This window comes from Lutjanus erythropterus, chromosome 8 (genome assembly GCF_056507025.1).
Source record: "Lutjanus erythropterus isolate fLutEry1 chromosome 8, fLutEry1.hap2, whole genome shotgun sequence".
Classification (NCBI taxonomy): domain Eukaryota; kingdom Metazoa; phylum Chordata; class Actinopteri; order Lutjaniformes; family Lutjanidae; genus Lutjanus; species Lutjanus erythropterus.
Genome location: NC_139324.1, coordinates 42,559,335 through 42,578,656, shown reverse-complemented (window position 1 = coordinate 42,578,656; position 19,322 = coordinate 42,559,335). Strand labels below are relative to the sequence as shown.

General features: G+C 40.4%; 2 protein-coding genes across 2 annotated transcripts; one reads left to right on the top strand and one right to left on the bottom strand.

The window, feature by feature from the left end:
* Positions 1–376: 376 nt before the first annotated feature.
* On the top strand, positions 377–10,258 carry LOC146323370 (uncharacterized). Its single transcript, XM_084723929.1, has 10 exons — positions 377–868; positions 1,698–1,799; positions 1,993–2,129; positions 3,043–3,160; positions 5,352–5,420; positions 7,468–7,602; positions 8,204–8,239; positions 8,532–8,579; positions 8,743–8,907; positions 9,410–10,258. The coding sequence occupies exons 1-10, from the start codon at positions 805–807 to the stop codon at positions 9,541–9,543; spliced, it is 1,008 nt and encodes a 335-aa protein (XP_084580055.1). The 5' UTR covers positions 377–804; the 3' UTR covers positions 9,544–10,258.
* Positions 10,259–11,944: 1,686 nt separating this feature from the next.
* LOC146323369 (GDP-Man:Man(3)GlcNAc(2)-PP-Dol alpha-1,2-mannosyltransferase-like) lies at positions 11,945–17,622 on the bottom strand. Its single transcript, XM_084725566.1, has 6 exons — positions 17,409–17,622; positions 16,455–16,688; positions 15,727–15,929; positions 15,146–15,314; positions 13,929–14,566; positions 11,945–13,104 (listed from the first exon to the last, which is right to left on the bottom strand). The coding sequence occupies exons 1-6, from the start codon at positions 17,471–17,473 to the stop codon at positions 12,821–12,823; spliced, it is 1,593 nt and encodes a 530-aa protein (XP_084581692.1). The 5' UTR covers positions 17,474–17,622; the 3' UTR covers positions 11,945–12,820.
* Positions 17,623–19,322: the final 1,700 nt, after the last annotated feature.

Here is a 19,322-nt window from a genome sequence, read left to right as displayed (position 1 = left end):
TAATAAAATGTTCCCCATAAAACATTTTCTAAAATAAATAAAATGTTATGAATAAATCACAAAATGTTCCAAATAAATAAAATGTTTTACATAAATGACAAAATGTTGTGAATAAATAATAAAATATTCAACGTAAATAATGAAATCTTCTACATAAACTTTTTCTGAATAAATAATGAAATGTAAATAAATTGTTCTACATTAATAACAAAATGTTTTGAATGTTCAAACTAAAGAACAAAATGTTCTAAATAAACAATAAAAGGAACTGTTCTGTTTGCAGTGATAGTGGTGCTGTTGGACTTTAAAGACAGTGTAGATGGTTTTGTTTGGACATATTTTGTGTCAAAGTTCACACGTCGTGTGTGTGACTTTCATATGAAGGCAGCGACTGTCCCGACCTGATTCTGTGTGGCGTTCAAACGTGAAGATGGTCTGAACTGACTCGTGTTTTTGGGTTCAGTTCTTTGTTTTATGATCCTGCAGCTCAAGTTAAACCGGTGGACATGACGGTGAAGCAGAAACACAACAAACATGTCTTCATCCTCAGCAGCTCTCTTCCTAAGAGAACCTACTTCCCTTTTGTACGAAGCAGCTGCATGGCGTGCTCGGGCACGCTGCTGCTGAAATTGGCAAACCTCAGCTACAAATTAGATGCAGATGTTTCCTCTGCTTTAATTCTTGTTTATGGGAGTTTTTTTTCGTGTGGAGGCTGTGATGTAATCCGTTTTCCCGACATCACGCTCTGAGTGTTATAAAAGATCCTGAAGTGGGAGGTGAAGGTGACTCTGGACTGTGGACAGCATGGAGACAGACGTGGACGACATGAAGGATGACCGGAGTGATCTCTACAGTTTCCTGCCTGACGGTGAGTACAGAGCAGAGGAGGCAAAAGAACCCACGTTCTTTACTGCAGTAAAAGAACAGTGTAAAAAAGACTCCAGTAAAAGTAGAAGTACTGATTCAACTTGTTTACTGCAGTAAAAGTGAAAAAGTTCAGGCTCTGAAATGTCCTCAGGGTGTAAAAGTAAAAAAGTCGTCCTCTGAAGGACATTTCTACTGACTGTTTCTGTCCAAAGACAACTGAACCTCAGCTTTTCTCCACCAGAGTCTCCGTCTCTGTCTGTCTCACATTCTGCTTTTACGTCATTTTCTCTTGTTGCGTCCTTTTTGTCTTATGTCTTTTTTGTCTTGTTGTGTCCTTTACAACTGTTTTGTCTTGTGACATCTGTCTTTTACATCATATTTTGTCTTGTCACGTCTTTCAAGGTTTTTGTCTTTTAATCTTCTTATGTCTTTTATAAAGTTTTTGTCTGGTTACATTTTTTTTTTGTTTTTATTGCTTTTACATCATATTTTTTACCTCTTTTGTGTAGTTTTTGTCTTGTTACGTCTCTGTGTTTTATGTCTTTTACATCCTATTTAGTCTTTTTCATTATTTTTGTTTTGTCATGTCTGTTTTGTCTCTGTCTCGTCACATCTGTCCTGTGTGAGACATGTCTTTTCTTTGTGTTCTTGTTCTGTCCATTTTCTGTTCTGACAAACTGTTAAAAGTATTTGCAGTATTGTGACTGACAGCTGATTTTCCACTGGTTGCTCAGATGTTTCGTGCTCGGAGCTTCACACATTCATACACATATTGTGTTTCAGTCTGCTGTGGGACACTGATCCACATGTTCTGGTGTTTTCTGTTTCAGATCTGAAGCCGGTGAGACCCCGGAGAAGACAGTGGTGTTTTTATGTGATGGTTGGCTCCCTCGTCCTGCAGGGCCTCCTTATTGCCTTTCTCATTTATAAAGGTACCCCACACACACACACACACACACACACACACACACACACACACACACACACACACAGTTATTTATTATAACACACTGGAGACAAACTGAGGAGGATCAGGGTTATTTCTCCTCCAGTCTCATCCCACTGATGTCATTAATTAAACAGGAAGTGAATGAAGTCACTGATGTTCTTCTTTGTCTCTGTCAGTTGTCACGCTGGAGTCGGCGCTGTCTAACCTCAGGTCTCAGAACGGTCTGGGTGGAGACAACCTCCAAACTCTCCTCCACAACAACAGCCAAGAAACCAGGACCCTGAGGGGCCACCTGTGGGCCCTGCAGAGCCAGGTCCGTTTAGTTTTCCAGTGTATCTGAAGTGTCACTGATCTGAAGCTGCTGCTGCTGCTGCTGCTGCTGCTGCTGCTGATGATGATGATGATGATGATGTCAGGGGTTGTGCCAGTCAGTCTGAAGCACGCAAAGGGACTTTTGTCGAGCACTCGTTCATGAGAATTTGGACAAAACTGTATTTTTAGGGGGTTTTACTCTTCAGTTACGCTGGAAAATAGATTTTAAAATAATAGATTTTAACTCTTACAGAGTTGATAGAGTGTTCTATTTTTTTCATTTCACAGCGTCGTCGTAGTGAGCAAACATTTTATTTTTTAAAGTGTCTCAGAGTCTCTTAATGTTAATCAGTTACACGTCTTTAAACCATAATTCTTATTGATCTTTGATTTAGAAAGACTGCAGAGTCGACATGTTATGGTTGAAACAAGCTCATAATCATCTTTGTTTTAATATTTTTTATGAAAATTTAAAGTTGTGTCCTGGTTTTCAGTCAGTTCTGTGTGATTTTTACAAAAACCTGATTTAATCAGGCATAAAAAGGGTCCGCTATACCCTGAGGACCCCTGTCTCACTTCCTGGTTTAAAAAAGGAAGGAATACTGCTCAAACTCTGGTAAACTTTCTATTTTTAGACAAATTCATGCAATAATGTTTCTATTAGTCTATCAGACTTTTAACACATTTTTAATTGAAATTGTGAATTCTTGTCTGAGACAAACATTTCAGGATTAACATGTATTTCATATATATAAATAAATACATATATAAATCCTTTCATCCACCAAAAAATCTGAGTTAGGATGTTGGCATTAATATTTTTAAAGCTTTTTTTTGCAGGATATGAGCGCTTGATGTTTTACAGTGCTACTTTAAGATCCCAGTCTTGTTTCTGTTGGTTGCCATGACAACAGGTGAAGGACCTGTGTGGAGAGGAGGGTCAGGTGGTCCGACTGAGGTCTGACCTGAAGCTGCTCAACAGCAGCACCCACAACCTGGAGGACAAACTGACAGCCATCAGCCTCAAACCAGGCGAGTGTGTGTGTGTGTGTGTGTGTGTGTGTGTGTGTGTGTGTGTGTGTGTGTGTGTGTGTGTGTGTGTGTGTGTGTGTGTTTACAGTATGTTAAACTGTGACAGCTGAAACCAGGTAGATTATTATCAGCCAAATGAAAATAATTTGAACCAAACTACAAACCAGATTCTGTAAAAGTTTGAACTCTGTGTTAAACAAACAGAATGTGATGATTTTCAAAAACTCCTCAATCTATATTCAATTAAATAAAGAAGACATTTATCAGTTTGAACATTAAAAATATCTTCTCTTTGCATTGTATTCAATTGAATATGGGTTGAAACATTTTTGGAAATCATTGCATTCTGTTTGTGTTTTGAGTTCAGACTTCTACAGAATCAGGTTTGTAGTTTGGATCAGAGTTTGTAAAATCTCTCCACGACCATGAGGCTGGATTGTCAGGATGAGGAATCCTTCTGACTTCAGTGATCCTCTGCAGTTAAACTCCATCAGCAGGTTAACATGTTTGATTTATGATCACATACCTGCAAAACTAACTAATTCCCATCAGCCTCAGCTGTACTAATTAGTCAGTGTTAGCCTGCTAACAAAGGTCTGGATGGTCCAACCTTCAGAAATAATTTGGTGTCAAATTACAGTCAAATTCTCAAATAAAAGCCAATATTTGGCTGGTCTGAACACTAATAACTCTGTTTTTATCTGAATTTTACAGCAGAAAATTCATCCACTCATCCATTTTTTTAATTTCTGACAGACATGCCTCTGATTCACAGATCAAACTCCGAGCCCACGCACCAAATCCAGCCACCACACTTTATTCATTTTATGTGGCCCATGACAGTTTGCAGAGAATATATTTTGCTCAGCAGCCTCCTTGTTTCTGCTGCGTTACAGAAGTGCAGATGTTGTTATTCGCTCACTGAGGACGTCTTGCCACTAGATGTCAGTATTTGTGAGTTAGTGTCTCAGAATAGCTCTTCCAGCGGTGGGACTTCAGCTGCATCTTTGTAGTGAGTAACATTAAAAGTAGACCAACAAAATGTCCAGAAAAAGAAAAGGTGACACTGATGGAAGGAAATTTGATGAGAGAAAGGACAACAAATACCTGTCTGTGTTTAACAGAGACAAGCTTTACATGACATTTAATTCACTCTACACTGTTTGTACACTTGAATGTCTGTTTGCTATTTTCCCCAGACTTCTGCTTTTAGACACAAATTTAATTATTACTAAAACCAAAAATAACTGCAGCTGTAATAATGTAATATCACAACAAGTAGATCAATTTTTATAGTCTCATATTTACAAATGGCTCTCTGAGGGAAACCACAGTTAGAGCTGAATGATTCTGAACAAATACGTACCTGTGATTATTTTGACTTGTGTTGCAATTGTGATATGATTTTCAATATTAGAAGTAATAATAATTTTTACATCGTTATTGTCATTTTAATTTATAACATATTGTTTTGTTTCTGATCTGTACCAAACAAAGGTGTTAGAATATGATGTGGAGTCCAGGACATTTCTGCGGCACCATGATATTTCAGTTGAAATGGTAGTTTGACACACATTTTGGATTTAACACGTTGCGCCTCCTGCAGTTTGAAAATTGCTGAAGGTCAGATTGAAATTTTAATAAATTGTTCAGATTAATGGTTCAGGCCTCCCCACAGAGCTGATGTGTCCCAGGATGAAATGAGTTTGACAGGTTTTACAGGTACATATAACTGTGTATCATCAGCGTAAAAATTAAAATTAACATCAGGTTTGCAAATTAATAATTTAATTAATTAATAATTTTAATTGCAAAATTAAGAGTTTGTGCTGAAGGGAAATATCCTGGAAATCTGCTGCTCACTGTTGTAGTTTGACTCACACGTTCCACACCATGTTGCTAACTCAGTTCCTGGAGTTCATACGGTGTATCAGCAGATTGTCATTTTGAAATGATGAAATGATCAGTTTCTCTTCCTCCTTTAATGCCTGCTGGTCATCTGTAAATCTGCTGACACCTCACAGGTTCACATGATAAATGATGCAATCTGCACAGCTTGCATGTGTGACATATAAATAATCATCACTCTGTGTGTGTGTGTGTGTGTGTGTGTGTGTGTGTGTGTGTGTGTGTGTGTGTGTGTGTGTGTGTGTGTTGTGTGTGTGTTGTGTGTGTGTGTGTGTTAATGCAGGACTCACTGGTCCACCTGGGCCTCCAGGAGCTCCAGGGACGGGACAGAAAGGAGAACCCGGGCTCAGTGGTGAGAGTTTTGTTTGATTGGTCGTATGGTGGATGTTGTGCGTCACAGATGTGAGGTGCTAGAAGAGACTCAGAAATGCAGATTGAAAATTCTTCAGAGGTTCTGTAACTTGCTGCAACCTGGCACACGAAATGTTAACTGATTTTTTTTTTTTTTTTCCAAAATTTAGTTGAACTTATGTTTATGCTTTTTTAGTTTTTGTGAAGTAAAATGCTTTAAAATACAACCCCGATTCCAGAAACGTTGAAACTAAATAAATTAAAACCACAATGCAATGATTTGCAAATCATTTTTTCAATTTCGATTCAATTGAATCCAACACAAAGACAAAATATTTAATGTTTAAACTGATCAACTTAGTTTTTTGTAAATATACACTCATTCTGCATTTGATACCTGCAACATTTCAAACGTTTCAAAAAAAAACTTGAATCAGGTAAACAGGTGAGTTGGTAACAGGTGACAGGATCATGATTGGGTATTAAAGGGGCGTCCTGGAAAGACTCAGTGGTTCACAGCATGGATGGGGTCAGATTCACCACTCCGTGAAAAACTGTTTAAGAACAAAGTTTGTCAACACAAAACTGCAGGAATTTATAGATTTCACCATCTACAATCCATGATATCATTAAAAGATTCAGAGAATCCAGAGAAATCTCTGAAAACCAACACTGACTGTCTGTGACCTTTGACCCCTCAGGCAGCGCTGCATTAAAAACTGCATTAAAAACCCTCATCATTGTATAAAGGACACTACATGGACTCAGGGACACAGTTTGTCTCTGCATCTACAAATGTAAGTTCAGACTCAAAGACAAAGACAGATATCAACAACATCCAGAGACACTGCAGACGTCTCTGGACCAGAGCTCATCTGAGATGGACGGACGCAAAGAGGACAAGTGTCCTGTGGTCTGACGAGTCCACATTTCAGACTGTTTTCACTAATCAAGTACGTCGTGTCCATGAGGACAGAGGAAAAGGACCATCCAGATTGTTCCCAGCACTGACTTCAACAGACAGCAGCTGTGATGGTATGGACGGATTCAGAGAGACTGACGTCACTGACGTCTTCTTCAGAGACGTCCCTGATTATTTCAGAGAGACGATGCTGAGACACATTGTGGACGTGTTCAGCGTGTCTTCATAGTAAAAGAGTTCAGGTCCTAGACCGACCTGCAGTCCAGACGTGTCTCCCATTGAAAATGTGTGGTGCATTATGAAGCACAAAATAGGACAACAGAGACTGTGGACTGTTGATCAGCTGAAGACGAATATCAAGAAAGAACTGACCTTTAAACCTTCAACAGTTGGTGTCTCAGTTCACAAACACTGACCACGTTTTACATGTGATCGTTTTTGGAACTTGGGATCCGAGGACAGAGTTTATCATCAAGTTTCAGTTTTGATCCTCTAAAAGAAAAACTTTGTGCAGCTTCATCTTTAATGTTTCACCTCTGTCTGTGGTCCAACTGCAGGTCCTCCTGGTATGAAAGGTGACCCGGGAGAAGACGGTACCTGAAAATATTCAAACTCCTCTGTGTGTGTGTGTGTGTGTGTGTCTGTGTGTCTGTGTGTGTGTGTGTGTGTGTCTGTGTCTGTGTGTGTGTCTGTGTGTCTGTGTGTGTGTGTGTGTGTGTCTGTGTGTGCGTCTGCGTGTGCATGTGCGTCTGCGTCTGTGTGTGTGTGTGTGTGTGTGTGTCTGTGTGTGTGTCTGTGTGTGTGTGTGTGTGTGTGTGTGTGTGTGTGTGTGTGTGTGTGTGTGTGTGTGTCTGTGTCTGTGTGTGTGTGTGTGTGTGTGTGTGTCTGTGTCTGTGTCTGTGTGTGTGTGTGTGTGTGTCTGTGTCTGTGTCTGTGTGTGTCTGTGTCTGTGTGTGTGTCTGTGTGTCTGTGTGTGTGTGTGTGTGTGTCTGTGTGTGCGTCTGCGTGTGCATGTGCGTCTGCGTCTGTGTGTGTGTGTGTGTGTGTGTGTCTGTGTGTGTGTCTGTGTGTGTGTGTGTGTGTGTGTGTGTGTGTGTGTGTGTGTGTGTGTGTGTGTGTTAATGTGTACTCGTGTGTGAGATATTGAATGGATTTATGTTGATTTGTTCTGCGTCATCAGGACTTCATGGACTTCCTGGTCTTCCTGGGATGGATGGAGAAAAAGGAGACCCTGGATTTTTTGGTCCTGCAGGACCTCCAGGTCAGCTGCACACTGTGACATCTGTCTCATATAACCTGATCCACAATCAGTTCATCATCCGTTAGATGTTCATAAAACTCAGTCCACACTGTCTTCGGTCAGTCTTTGTCTCGTTCTGATAAAATCAAACGTTTGACATGATGTGAGTGTAGCTGCGTTCTCTCAGCACCAAACAGGAAGCAGCAAACCGGGGTTTACTGAGAAATCAGAACTTTAGAAACATTTCCTCTCAGTCCCTCAGTCTTCTTCCACTAAAGAAGTTTGTGCAGAAATACACTTTATGGTTTTTAGCGATGCCGAATCGACACAAAGACCATCGACATGCGACTGTATTTTATCTTGTGTTTCTACAGTTGTGTGTTTTCAGAGACACATCAGGATTTATTCAAATGTTGTATTTCTTAAAGGGAGTTTGGTGCAGGGAGCTTTAGTTTGATTCAAACTGTTAATATGTTTATTTTCAAACATTTTGTCACGACTACAGAAACATTTAGTAAGACTGAAGTCTGTCTGACGTTGATAATTAATGTTTAAACTGTAGATTTAATGCACTCGTGTTTGTTTGTTGGTGTTTCATCTCATGTTGTCGTCTCGTCATCAGGACCTCCAGGATTTACTGGTTTGCAAGGAAAACCAGGTGAGCTAAAAAAAAAAGCTGATGTTTGTCCCACATGTGAAAAGAACAACTAAAAATCATGTTTTTCAACTTTTAACTTTTCTGATGTAAATCCAGACGGCAGGTCTGTTTTCGTCTGTGTGTTTGAGTCATGAGTTCTTTTAACAACACAAAACCTGTTTAATTACACACAATCACTTTTATCTGTTCTGTTCTGGTTAAAAGACGTCACAGTCTGATGTTTTCACTCTGTATGACTTCACATTGACGGTCAGTTTGTTTGAGGACATTTTTGACTGTTTGTCCTCCACAGGTCCACCTGGACCACCAGGTCCCAAAGGACAGAAGGGAGAACCAGAGTGTAAGTCTGCACAGATCTGAAGTTCAGCCTGTTATCCTGAAAACAGAAGCACGCTGCTCTGAAATACACTCTGACTTCCTGCTGTCAGACTCCATTAACATTTTTCTCAGTTTAAGTTTGATCCACCTGAAAGTTGAGCGGCTGTTTCTTTGTGTCTCCTCAGTTAATGTCCGTCTGGTCCCGGGGCCGTCCATGGGCCGAATAGAGGTGAGGATGAACGGGATCTGGGGCACCGTGTGTGGAAACAACTACGACGACATCGACGCCAGCGTGGTGTGTAAGATGCTGGGCTACAGAGGCGCCAGTTCCACGTACCGGGCCCCGCCAGGTAAGACGTCACGTCGTGTTCTCTGCTCCATATAATGTCCTCTAACGTTCAAATAAACACTTAATCCTTGATTTTATTTCTTTCTGCGTCAGCTCACTCTACTTAAGTACAGTAACAAAGTATTTGTACTTAGTTACTTCACACCTCTGCAACCTCTTCCAGCGTCACCATGTTTGTTGTTGTCAGAAAGTTTGACTTCTCCTCTTCTTCTTTGGGGTAACGTTTGACTCTGAGCGGCGCCCTCTAGTGGATCGACACCAACATAAAGGACACATGGCAGTTTGTGGCAGTGACGGTTACATCGTGTGAAACAGACGGATTTATTTTCACACATAATCGGGGCAGAAATGAGCCTTTTGCTGTGCAGTTTTTTGTATTTGTCTGTAACATGACTGAGAGCATCGTTCCCCCGCTGAACCCAACGGAACACACAGGAGAACATAAAGTAAACTTTATTCTTCCTGATGAAGTGTCTGATTGTAACCCTGCTGCTCTCCTGCAGGCTCCGGGAAGATCTGGATGGACGACCTGCGGTGCAGCGTGATAGATACGGACATCTTTAACTGTCCTCAGGCTGTTCTCGGCGTCAACAACTGCACCCACAACCAGGACGCCGGCGCGCAGTGTGTGAACTGATACCAACGAAGAAGAAGAACAAGAGAGCTGTTTCAGCCGATGAACAGTCAGGTTTGATGAACACATGATGAACTGAGCTGCTGTTAATGATGTTCACAGCTGGATCTTCTTATATATTCATCAGAAACATTCAGTTTAACTTTTTACTGAACACACGAGTTTAAACATGACGGGCAGTGAGAGGAGGGGAACATTCAGAGGAAAACTCCAAAATTAAAGTCAATTTACAAGAGTCACCAAAAAACACAGTTTTTCTATTTTTACAAATTCTTTTCTCAGGGAATATGTGACTTTTTTTCTTGTTAATATTTTGTTATAAATTTGCCACTTTAATCTCAGAGAATATCAGAAGTTGCACATTTATGATTTTAGAATCTCTGAGAAAATCTGTTTTGTTTTTTTTTTTACATAAATATACGACTTTGTAATCTAAGACAAAATCCAACTTTTTTTTTGTAAATGTAACTCTTTGTTTGTTTTCTTGTAAATTTATGACAAGTTCTTTTATTTTCTTGTAAATTTACCATTTTATCTCAGGGAATTATCCAAGTTTTTTTTATTATAAATTTACAACTTTAAAGTTTCAGAGAATATCCAGGTTTTTAATGTATAAACTTTTTTTTATAACTTTATAATCTCAAGGGAAAATCTGAGTTGAATCTGGTGAATTTATGATCATCTCTACCACTTTAATCTCAGAATATCCAAATTCAGAGTTTTTTCTCAGAATAAAATCTCCTCGTCATTTTCCTTTAATACTCTGTTGTGGTTTAAATGAATGAATGTAATCTAGGTGTTAATAAAACTTTCCTGGAATAAATTCCTCAGACATCAGTTCTCCTCTCTGTTGGATAATAACATCATGACAATATTTTCCAGATGAGGCTGAACCTGTTTCAGTTCTTCTTCATCGTCATCATCAGTTTCCTCTGATCTGCAGCCGTGATGTTTGTGTTTCATGTGTTCAAACTGACAACAAACAAACAAACTTCATATGTTTGATGGTTTTTATTGCAGTGAAACAGACAGTGGACTTCCTCTCTACATGGACACACTTAAACAGTAATAATACCTCTTTCAAAATAAAGACTTTTACACATCATCATCATCATCATCATCATCATCATCATCATCATCATCAATGTCCAGACCCGGACCTCGTCACCAGCAGGAAAAGAGAGAGAGAATATTTAAATTAGAGAAATTTGGCCTCCAGCTTCACCCAAACACACACACACACACACACACACACACACACACACACACACACACACACACACACACACAGTTTAAGAGCTGCTTCATTGTACAGAGAAAACACGGAAGCCCAGATCGGCCATGTTTGTAATTATTTTTTAAATCTCGATGGAGTTAATTATTTTGTCATCTCAAGAAAAATCGCTTTGCTACAGGATGTCGCTGTTGTTGCTGTGCATTTATCCTTTTCTCATAAATTAACAATATAATCTCAGAGAATATCAAAGTTTTTTCTTGTAAATTTACAACTTTATAATCTTAGAAAATACCAGAGTTTTTATCTAATAAATTTACCACTTATATATATATATATATATACCACTTTAGCACTTTAATTTCAGAGAACACAGACTTTATAATCTCAGTGTTTGTCACACTGTGTTTCATACAAACATGAAACAGAAAACGGGTTCGTCTGGTGGCGTTTAGATTTAGGATAAATTATGGGATAAATTATCCCCTTATTTTGAGAAATCTCCCTTTTCTTTTCTCAACATGTATGAACCACTAATCACAAAAGTAATTTCTCCACACAACAACATTGTGAATGAGTTGTGAGCTCGTCCATCATCTGAACAGAACTAGAATCAACGTCCTGTCAGTAAAAACTGGATTCTGTGGCCGTCAAAATAAAAGCTTCAGCTCAGTTTGGAATGTAAGTTTTAATTTAAGACCGTAAAGGAACATTTTGTTCTTCTTCACTGCTCCAGAGTCAGATGATAAAGATTAATATCAGGTTCATTTGTGTGCATCAGGGACGGAGAGACGTCCAACAATCCCACGTAAATCTTATTTCCTGAACCTCGATGTTTCTGTTCAGCTTTTACCCAACGTCTCATCAACACGTCAACAGTCTAATGGAGACTTTGATTTACACTTTAAAGGGATAGTTCAGATTTTTTTTAACTATGTGGTTGTGTGAGGGACTTAACCAGGGCTACAACTAATTATTATTTTCACTGTCAATTAATCTGTTCACCATTTTCTCCATTAATCAATAAGTTATCTGGTCCGTAAAATATCAGAAAATGTTGAAAAATGTTGATCAAAGTCCAAGTCCTCAAATGTCTTGTTTTGTCCACAACTCAAAGATTTTCATTTAAGAAGCTGAAATCAGAGAATCTGGACATTTGTTCTTTAAAAATGATTGACTGATTGATCGAAGTACATATATGAATAAGCAGAGAGTAGTTGGCACCTAAAAAACATCAATATCAGTTTAAGTGAACACTATATTTAGAATATTTTCACCACTTTATCTTTGTGTCAGACAGACTTTTCTGACAGGAAACCACCGTTACATAAGACAAACATCACTCTCTACAAACCAACCAAACTCCATTCATAAAATCAGTAATTTTAGCTCACAGAACTCAGGAGTTGTTGGTCTGCTGCTGCCTCCATCTGTTAGTGTGTTTGTGTTGTTGTGTGATTTTGATGAATCTGAACGAACCCTTTAAATCACTTAAGTCGCACAATGAGCTAAAACGATGTATTTTGTTAATGGGGTTTGGTTGGTTAGTAGCGAGTGGTGTTTGTCTTATATAACGGTGGTTTCCTGTCAGAAAAGTCTGTCTGACTGCGAGTTTTTTTTACTCTGCTGTTTCTTCAAACCGGGGGCGAGTCGACCTCCATCTACTGTAGGTGGAACACTGATTATGGAGGAGAACCTCATAGAACCACATGTCAAATGATCTGAACTGTCCCTTTAAGTTGCACAGTCATGTGCTTCTCTGAGGATCACTGGAATGACAAACCTTCATCTCTGTGTTTGATCATCATCGTCTCCTAAACAAACATGTGAGTTTGACACATGCAGAGTCTCTGGAAAGTGTCCCACCAGGGATTCTTCTTCTTCTTCTATTATTTTAAACAGGAAGTGAGGCGTTGTGTCACATTTTACTCTCAGTGTTGGAAGCTCGGTTTATTTGACTCGTAGATTTGACCCTCACTGCTTCATGTATCTGTGCAGCACTAATGAAGATATTGTCCTCGTCCCTGTTGGACCCCCGTCTCCTCCTCATCGCTCCAGTTTACTCATCAGAGGCTCCATGGCAGCGAGGAAACACGCCTCAAACTCCTGGTCGGAGAACCGCTCCACTGAACGCCGGGCGTTCCGTCGGATCTCCAGTCTGGATGACGGAGACAGCGTGAGGATGGTTTCCATGGCAGCGGCGTAGCTGTCCTCGCTGTCAGCCAGGAAGCCCGTCTGTCCTCCTTCGTACGGCACCACGATGTCCAACTTTGGACCGCCGGACTTGTGAGCCAGAACGATGGTCCCTGCAGCCATACACTCCACCACGCCTGCAGAGACAGAGACACAGACAGAGACACGTCCAGAACAGAAGACATTTATAGTTGGAAATATACCAGTGCTGTTGTCTATGAGTGGACAATGACGTCCAACCCACCAAGCCATAAAGAATGCAGAGGTGAGTGAGAGACTTTACATCTGTGATGTAACTGGTTCACTGAATCATGAATACATAAATCAATGACAAGTTTTTACTTAAAACTGTAAGTAAAACCAGATTTATTTCTAGAATAAAAGTCAACTACAGCAGTAATGTGTCCATTAAAGGACAGCTTGTCATCTGTCCATATACACAAGTACTTGTACAAGGGAAGCCTCTCAGTGGATTTACAGTCAGATGTAAAAATGTTAAAATCATCAGACAACTGTGAGCGAACTTTTCAGAAGACCGTGAACTTTTTTTAAATTTTCTGAGCGTTTAAAAACTCATTTTAAACTCAGCAGAGACGTTTTTAATGACTGAATGCAGCCTGAAGCTCTTCAGCTGCTTCTGCTACTGAGGGAGTCTGAAAACACAGGGAGCCTGTCAATCATTGCATCATCAACAAATCAATGCACAAGGCTTGAATGTCGTGTTCGTGTGTGTGCGTGTGTGTGTGTGTGTGTTCGTGTGTGTGTGTGTGTGTTTGTTTGTGTGTGTGTGTGTGTGTTTGTGTGTGTGTGTGTGTGTGTGTGTGTGTGTGTGCAGGCGTGCGTGTGCAGGCGTGCATGTGTGTGTGTGTGTGTGTGTGTGTTCGTGTGTGTGTGTGTGTGTGTGTGTGTGTGTGTGTGTGTGTGTGTGTGTGTGTGTGCAGGCGTGCATGCGTGTTCTCACCGATCCCGAAGTGTTCGTTCCACATGGTGTGCAGTCCGATGGTGGCGTCCACCAGCTCCCTCTTCAGCTCCTCAAAGGGCACGTTGAGTTTGAAGTCGACGCGGTCGGACACGTCCAGCTCGTCACAGAGCCCCCGCAGCATCAGCACGCGTTCCTCGTCCTCCTGGTTCCTGCATCCACCAATCAGCACCAGCCGCAGAGACTCCCGCCCCCCCGGTCCCTCCCCCTTCCTGTCCAGTAGTTTACGAAAAGCTCTGATCTGCAGCTGGTGGTCCTTCTCTGGACGGAACTGACCCACGGACACGATGGAGTGACACTTCCTGTCCCCTCCTCCACCGTCCTCGCCGCTCCCCAGCTCCCGTCCCAGCTCCTCCCAGCCCTCCTCCACCTCGTCTTCGTCCTCCTCCTCCAGCGGGACGTCCAGGAAGGCCCTGACGTCGCATGGCGGGTACACGATGCTGGTGCGGCTCGGCGAGCGCCACAGAGCGAGGATGTGTCCCAGCGTCCACGTGGAGTTGACCATGATGACGTCACTGCAGGAGCCGGCGAGGCCGTAGAGCAGAGCGAAGCAGCAGTAGTACACCACCTTCACGGCGCTCAGCACCGGGTTCCTGGAGATGAAGTCTGCGTTGTTGAACCTGGAATCAACAGAAGAAGAAGACAGAAAGTAGCAGCTGTGATCTGAGACGTGCAAAAAGTGCAATTCTTTTATAAAAAACAATAAAATAATTAACTACATAAAATCATCATATCCCACAGTCCTGTTCGGTTTTTCATTTCAAAATCATGATACACGTGTGTTCAAATGTTTTCAGATTAAAATGCTGTTTTCTCTCCCAGAAACTGAGCTTTTCCAAAATCTGCATAAATAAATACATTTCAACCTCAGTAAGAAGTTTCACTGTGATCAAAACACAAAACACACCAGTTTACACCCAGAGGACATTTCTGTTTTTAATCCCGCTGCCATCAGAGCATAAAAAACTCTTCTGTTGTTTTCTTTCATCCTGCTTTTTTTCACCAGGTGGCGCCATTTCGCCATGTTTGCCACAGGTTTTAGTGACGGGCTGCGTTCCCATTTTTCTCTTCTCCCATAGTATGAAGCACTGCAGGCCAACTGAAAAACTGAATGTAATAAAAATGGTGTGTGTGTGTGTGTGTGTGTGTGTGTGTGTGTGTGTGTGTGTGTGTGTGTGTGTGTGTGTGTGTGTGTGTACCTGGGGTTTCTCTCTCTGACCACTGACAGCATGTCTGTGCTGACGGTTGGATAGTGAACGTAGCTCGCCACCTTGCATCCTCCGAGGTAACGGAAGATCGGCAGCGTGAAGGCGTAACCCATCGAGTCCACGTACAGGTCGGGAACAAACGCCGTTAACGCCTCCCAGCCTGAAACACACACACACACACACACACACACACACACACACACACACACACACACACACACACACACAAATGTCACATATCAGAAGCAGCAAATTAATAATTAGGGATGAAACAATATATAAATATTGAATATCATGATTTTGAAATGAAAACCCGAACAGGACTGTGGCGATATGATGATTTTATGTAGTTAATTATTTTATTGTTTTTTATAAAAGAATTGCACTTTTTGCTCGTCTCAGATCACAGCTGCTACTTTAATTTTAAAAAAGAAGGAAAACAGAGGCTCATATAATCTGAGTTTGTTGTTTAGAGTTCAGTCTGAGATAAAACAGATGTTGAACATGAAGCACAACAAACTGCATCAGCTCTTAAATGGTCGTCATGACCACCAGATGTTGCTGGTCGTTACCGAGGAACATGGATCCGGCGCTCTGTCCCAGCAGGGTGAAGTGAGGGTAGGAACTGGCCTCCACCAGCACACGGTGACGCAGGAAGACGAAGGTGATTGGTCGAGGCAGCGTGATGTTGAAGCGCTGCCGGGCTCCCTCTAGAATCTGCTCGCCCGTCACTCCCTGATCGCCGGTGTAGACGACGAAGGAGACGCCGGGGTACCTGGGAGGAGGAGGAGAAAGAGGAAGAGGAGGGACAACAGCCAATCAGGTTCAGTGTTTCTGTCACCATTAAAGCTTCTCTGTGGAGTTTTAATTTTAAACAAACATCTTAGTTTCTGCCTACGTTAGAAAAGAACCAGGCCGGGGCTACAACTAACAAATACTTTATTGATTAATCTGTTGATCATTTTCTCCACTAATCAATTAGTTGTTTGGTCCATAAATTGTCAGAAAATGTTGATCAGAGTTCAAGATGACGTCCTCAAATGTCTTGTTTTGTCCACAACTCAAAGATATTCAGTTTACAGGAAAGAAACCAGAAAATATTCACACTTAAGAAACTGAAATCAGAGAACTTGGACTTTTTGAATTAAAAAATGATCATTTGATTACTGAAATAGTTTATTAATTTATTTGTTGACAACTAATCAATGAATCAATCAATAATTGCAGCTCTAGTCTCAACCTAACCAGGAAAACAGGTGGTGACAGACGGATGGACGGACAGACAGACAGCTGACTGTACCTGCTCATGAGGGCCCTCAGGGAGCACCAGAGGACCCGCTCCCCGCCTCCTCCAGCGTTGCAGTACGGGTGGAAGAAGGCGACGGCGGGGCCGCCTCCACCGTCGTCCTGAGCACGGCTCCGGGCCTTACGGCGTCCCTGCAGCCACATGCGGACCCCCAACAGGAGCAGCAGTAAAATGAGGGTCAGGACCAGGCTGAGGTAGACACAGGGGACCACCAGGGACCACAACAACCTGAGGACAGGACAGACAGACAGAGAGGGTGAAGCAGCTGTGGACAGATGTGACGGTGAGTATTGTAAATTTGTATTTTCAGTGAATGCAACAGAGGCGAGACCAACACGTGGAAATAATCTGACAATATTATTTACATTTTTTCTCTTGATACGTTATTAATGTTGACAGTGTGTCCAGTCCATATGTGTGTCCACACGTGTCCATGCAGACATGTATTTGTGACTGAGCAGGATTAGGGTTAACCTGAGCAGGTAAACAAGGTGTGTAACTGCAGGTATCAGCTGACCAATGTGATCGGCCGATATCAGTTTATCAAGCTACATTGATCTATATTGGTGTCGTCATACAGATAATTTGCTCACATGAAAACTTTTTATTCAACAGACCATAATGCAGATTGTTGCTGTTTCCAGAATTAGAGAAACAAATGTTAACAAACACCAGAGATTATCCTGTACCAAAGACTTTTCTGTCGCAGATATTTTAATTTCTGACAGAAACTGATCGACCAACATGTTTTTTTATGAACCGATATTTGTGTTTGTCTTAAATCTCCTTGTTATTCCAGTTATAACAGCTGAGGTGAGGTTAGCTTGTTAGCCGCTCGTCAGTCAGTCAGTCCGTGACTTCCGTTTATTTAAAATTTCTGACTGTTTGTTTGACGGTTTATCAGCTGATTTAAAGCAGCGACACGAGACGTTCAAGGACTGAATTTACCTCATTAAATCACAGAAACACAGAGAGAAGTGGTGCTGATGATGATGGAGCTCGTGTCCGGCCATCTTGACAACACAACGCTGACGTCACACTACAGGAAGCCGCTGCTGTCAGCTGACCGAGCTGGCGCTCTGTGATTGGCTCAGCGTTTGTTTACCCACACGTCACTGAAACGCATGATATTTATTTATTTATTTATTTGAACACGTAAAATGAAATGTTGACAGACAAATGTACACAAAACTTAAGAAATAATAACGATAATTATACTATAATAATAATAATAATAATAATAATAATAATAATAATAATAATAATAATTTTTAAATAAAAATAATAACGTTTTAACATTCTGAATTTTTTTATCAGTTATGCTGTCATATTGGTTCAGTCTTGGAGGCATTTTATTTTATTTTATTTTCATACATAAATTCGGACGTATGAAGGAAATATAAAATATAAAATATAAATATAAAAGTACCTGTGAGGTCGTGTTAGGAAACTGTAATGGTCTGTATGAAAAACTACACCAAAAAGACATAATACAAACTTTACAGAAATCTTCATGAAATGATAATACTGATGTATATATATTTATTGATTAATTTCTCAGGGACCATGTATATTAATAATTACTTATTGATTAATGGAAAAATTATTGCCAGATTGATCACTCACAGATGTATGTCCTATTTTTCAATCAACAAGATTATGACAGGTTTAATTAATCAATTTTAATTATTTTCTGACGTTTTATGGACCAAACGACTAATCGATTACAGAAAAAAATTACTGCCAGATTGATATTTTTCACCATTTTTCTCCAATAACTGATCAATCACTTGTGAGTATGTGTGTGACAGATTGATTGGCAATAAATGATTTGCAGCCCTGATCTTGATGCATGTTCCTGCAGACATATATACATGTTAGATACTTTATAAATGAGAAATAAATGTACGATGCGGAACATTTGAGACGACTGAATTATAAGAATATAAATAAGAAAGTAGTGAATTTCTTCCAGACTCTTTATATCTTGACTTCACCCTGAGTTAAAGGTATGTGCAGTTTATAACCTGCTGTCTGTGCAGATGTTCCTCTTCAGTCCTCAGAACATCAACATGAATAAATTATACATTAACTGAAGAGATGAACCCAAACAGTGTTTTCAGTGTTTTGTGACACTTCTCCTTCTTCACTTCTTTAAAAGCGAGTGAAGCTCCAGTAAAGCAGAAGTCGGTGGCAGAATCTGGTTTATTGATTTTTCAACAGACGGAATAGAGAGCGAGAAGAGAGAGCAGAAAAACACAAAACAAGTACAGCAAAAGTCATGAAGTGTAAATAGTGAATATAAAAATGTACAATAAAAATATGAGAAATACATAAAAAAAGATTTGTTTTTAAAGTGAAGAGAGATGTACAGTGTTTAATACTGGATTGGATGTGTAATAGAGAATTTAGTATAATGAATATGTGCTGTGATAATAAATAATGTTTGTTACGTCAAAGGTGGAGACCATCTGTCCGCTCTGGTTGGTGTCCGACTGGAGGTGACTGGACGTTTTCCTGGTAACCAGTACGACTCTGAAGGAAGTCACTGAGGCAGAAAATGGGTGGTGGAGCCGAGAACCGTGTGTCTGCCAAAATATACAATATCTGATTATTAAAGTGACATTTTGCTTTTCCTGAGTTTACACAGCCTCTTTTATCTGAGAAAAACCCAGGAAAGTGGATAATTAATAATCCAATTATACTTTAACCTCCCATTTATCATATGTTGTTTATTACACAGTGTAGTTACAGGCAGATATAAGGACACCTTTAAGTGCTTTTAATGTGCAGTATTTTAACAATGACTCCAATGAAACTAAAAAAAAAATCCAGCTGTGGTATATTGTTATTTATTCTGTC

Coding starts and splice junctions, on each gene's coding strand:
- LOC146323370 (XM_084723929.1), top strand. CDS start 805: ATGGAGACAGACGTGGACGACATGAAGGATGACCGGAGTGATCTCTAC. Junction 7,603..8,203: donor TGGTCCTGCAGGACCTCCAG/GTCAGCTGCACA, acceptor TCTCGTCATCAG/GACCTCCAGGATTTACTGGT. Junction 8,908..9,409: donor CACGTACCGGGCCCCGCCAG/GTAAGACGTCAC, acceptor GCTCTCCTGCAG/GCTCCGGGAAGATCTGGATG.
- LOC146323369 (XM_084725566.1), bottom strand. CDS start 17,473: ATGGCCGGACACGAGCTCCATCATCATCAGCACCACTTCTCTCTGTGT. Junction 14,567..15,145: donor GTCAGAGAGAGAAACCCCAG/GTACACACACAC, acceptor TGTTGATTCCAG/GTTCAACAACGCAGACTTCA. Junction 13,105..13,928: donor GAACGAACACTTCGGGATCG/GTGAGAACACGC, acceptor CTGTCTCTGCAG/GCGTGGTGGAGTGTATGGCT.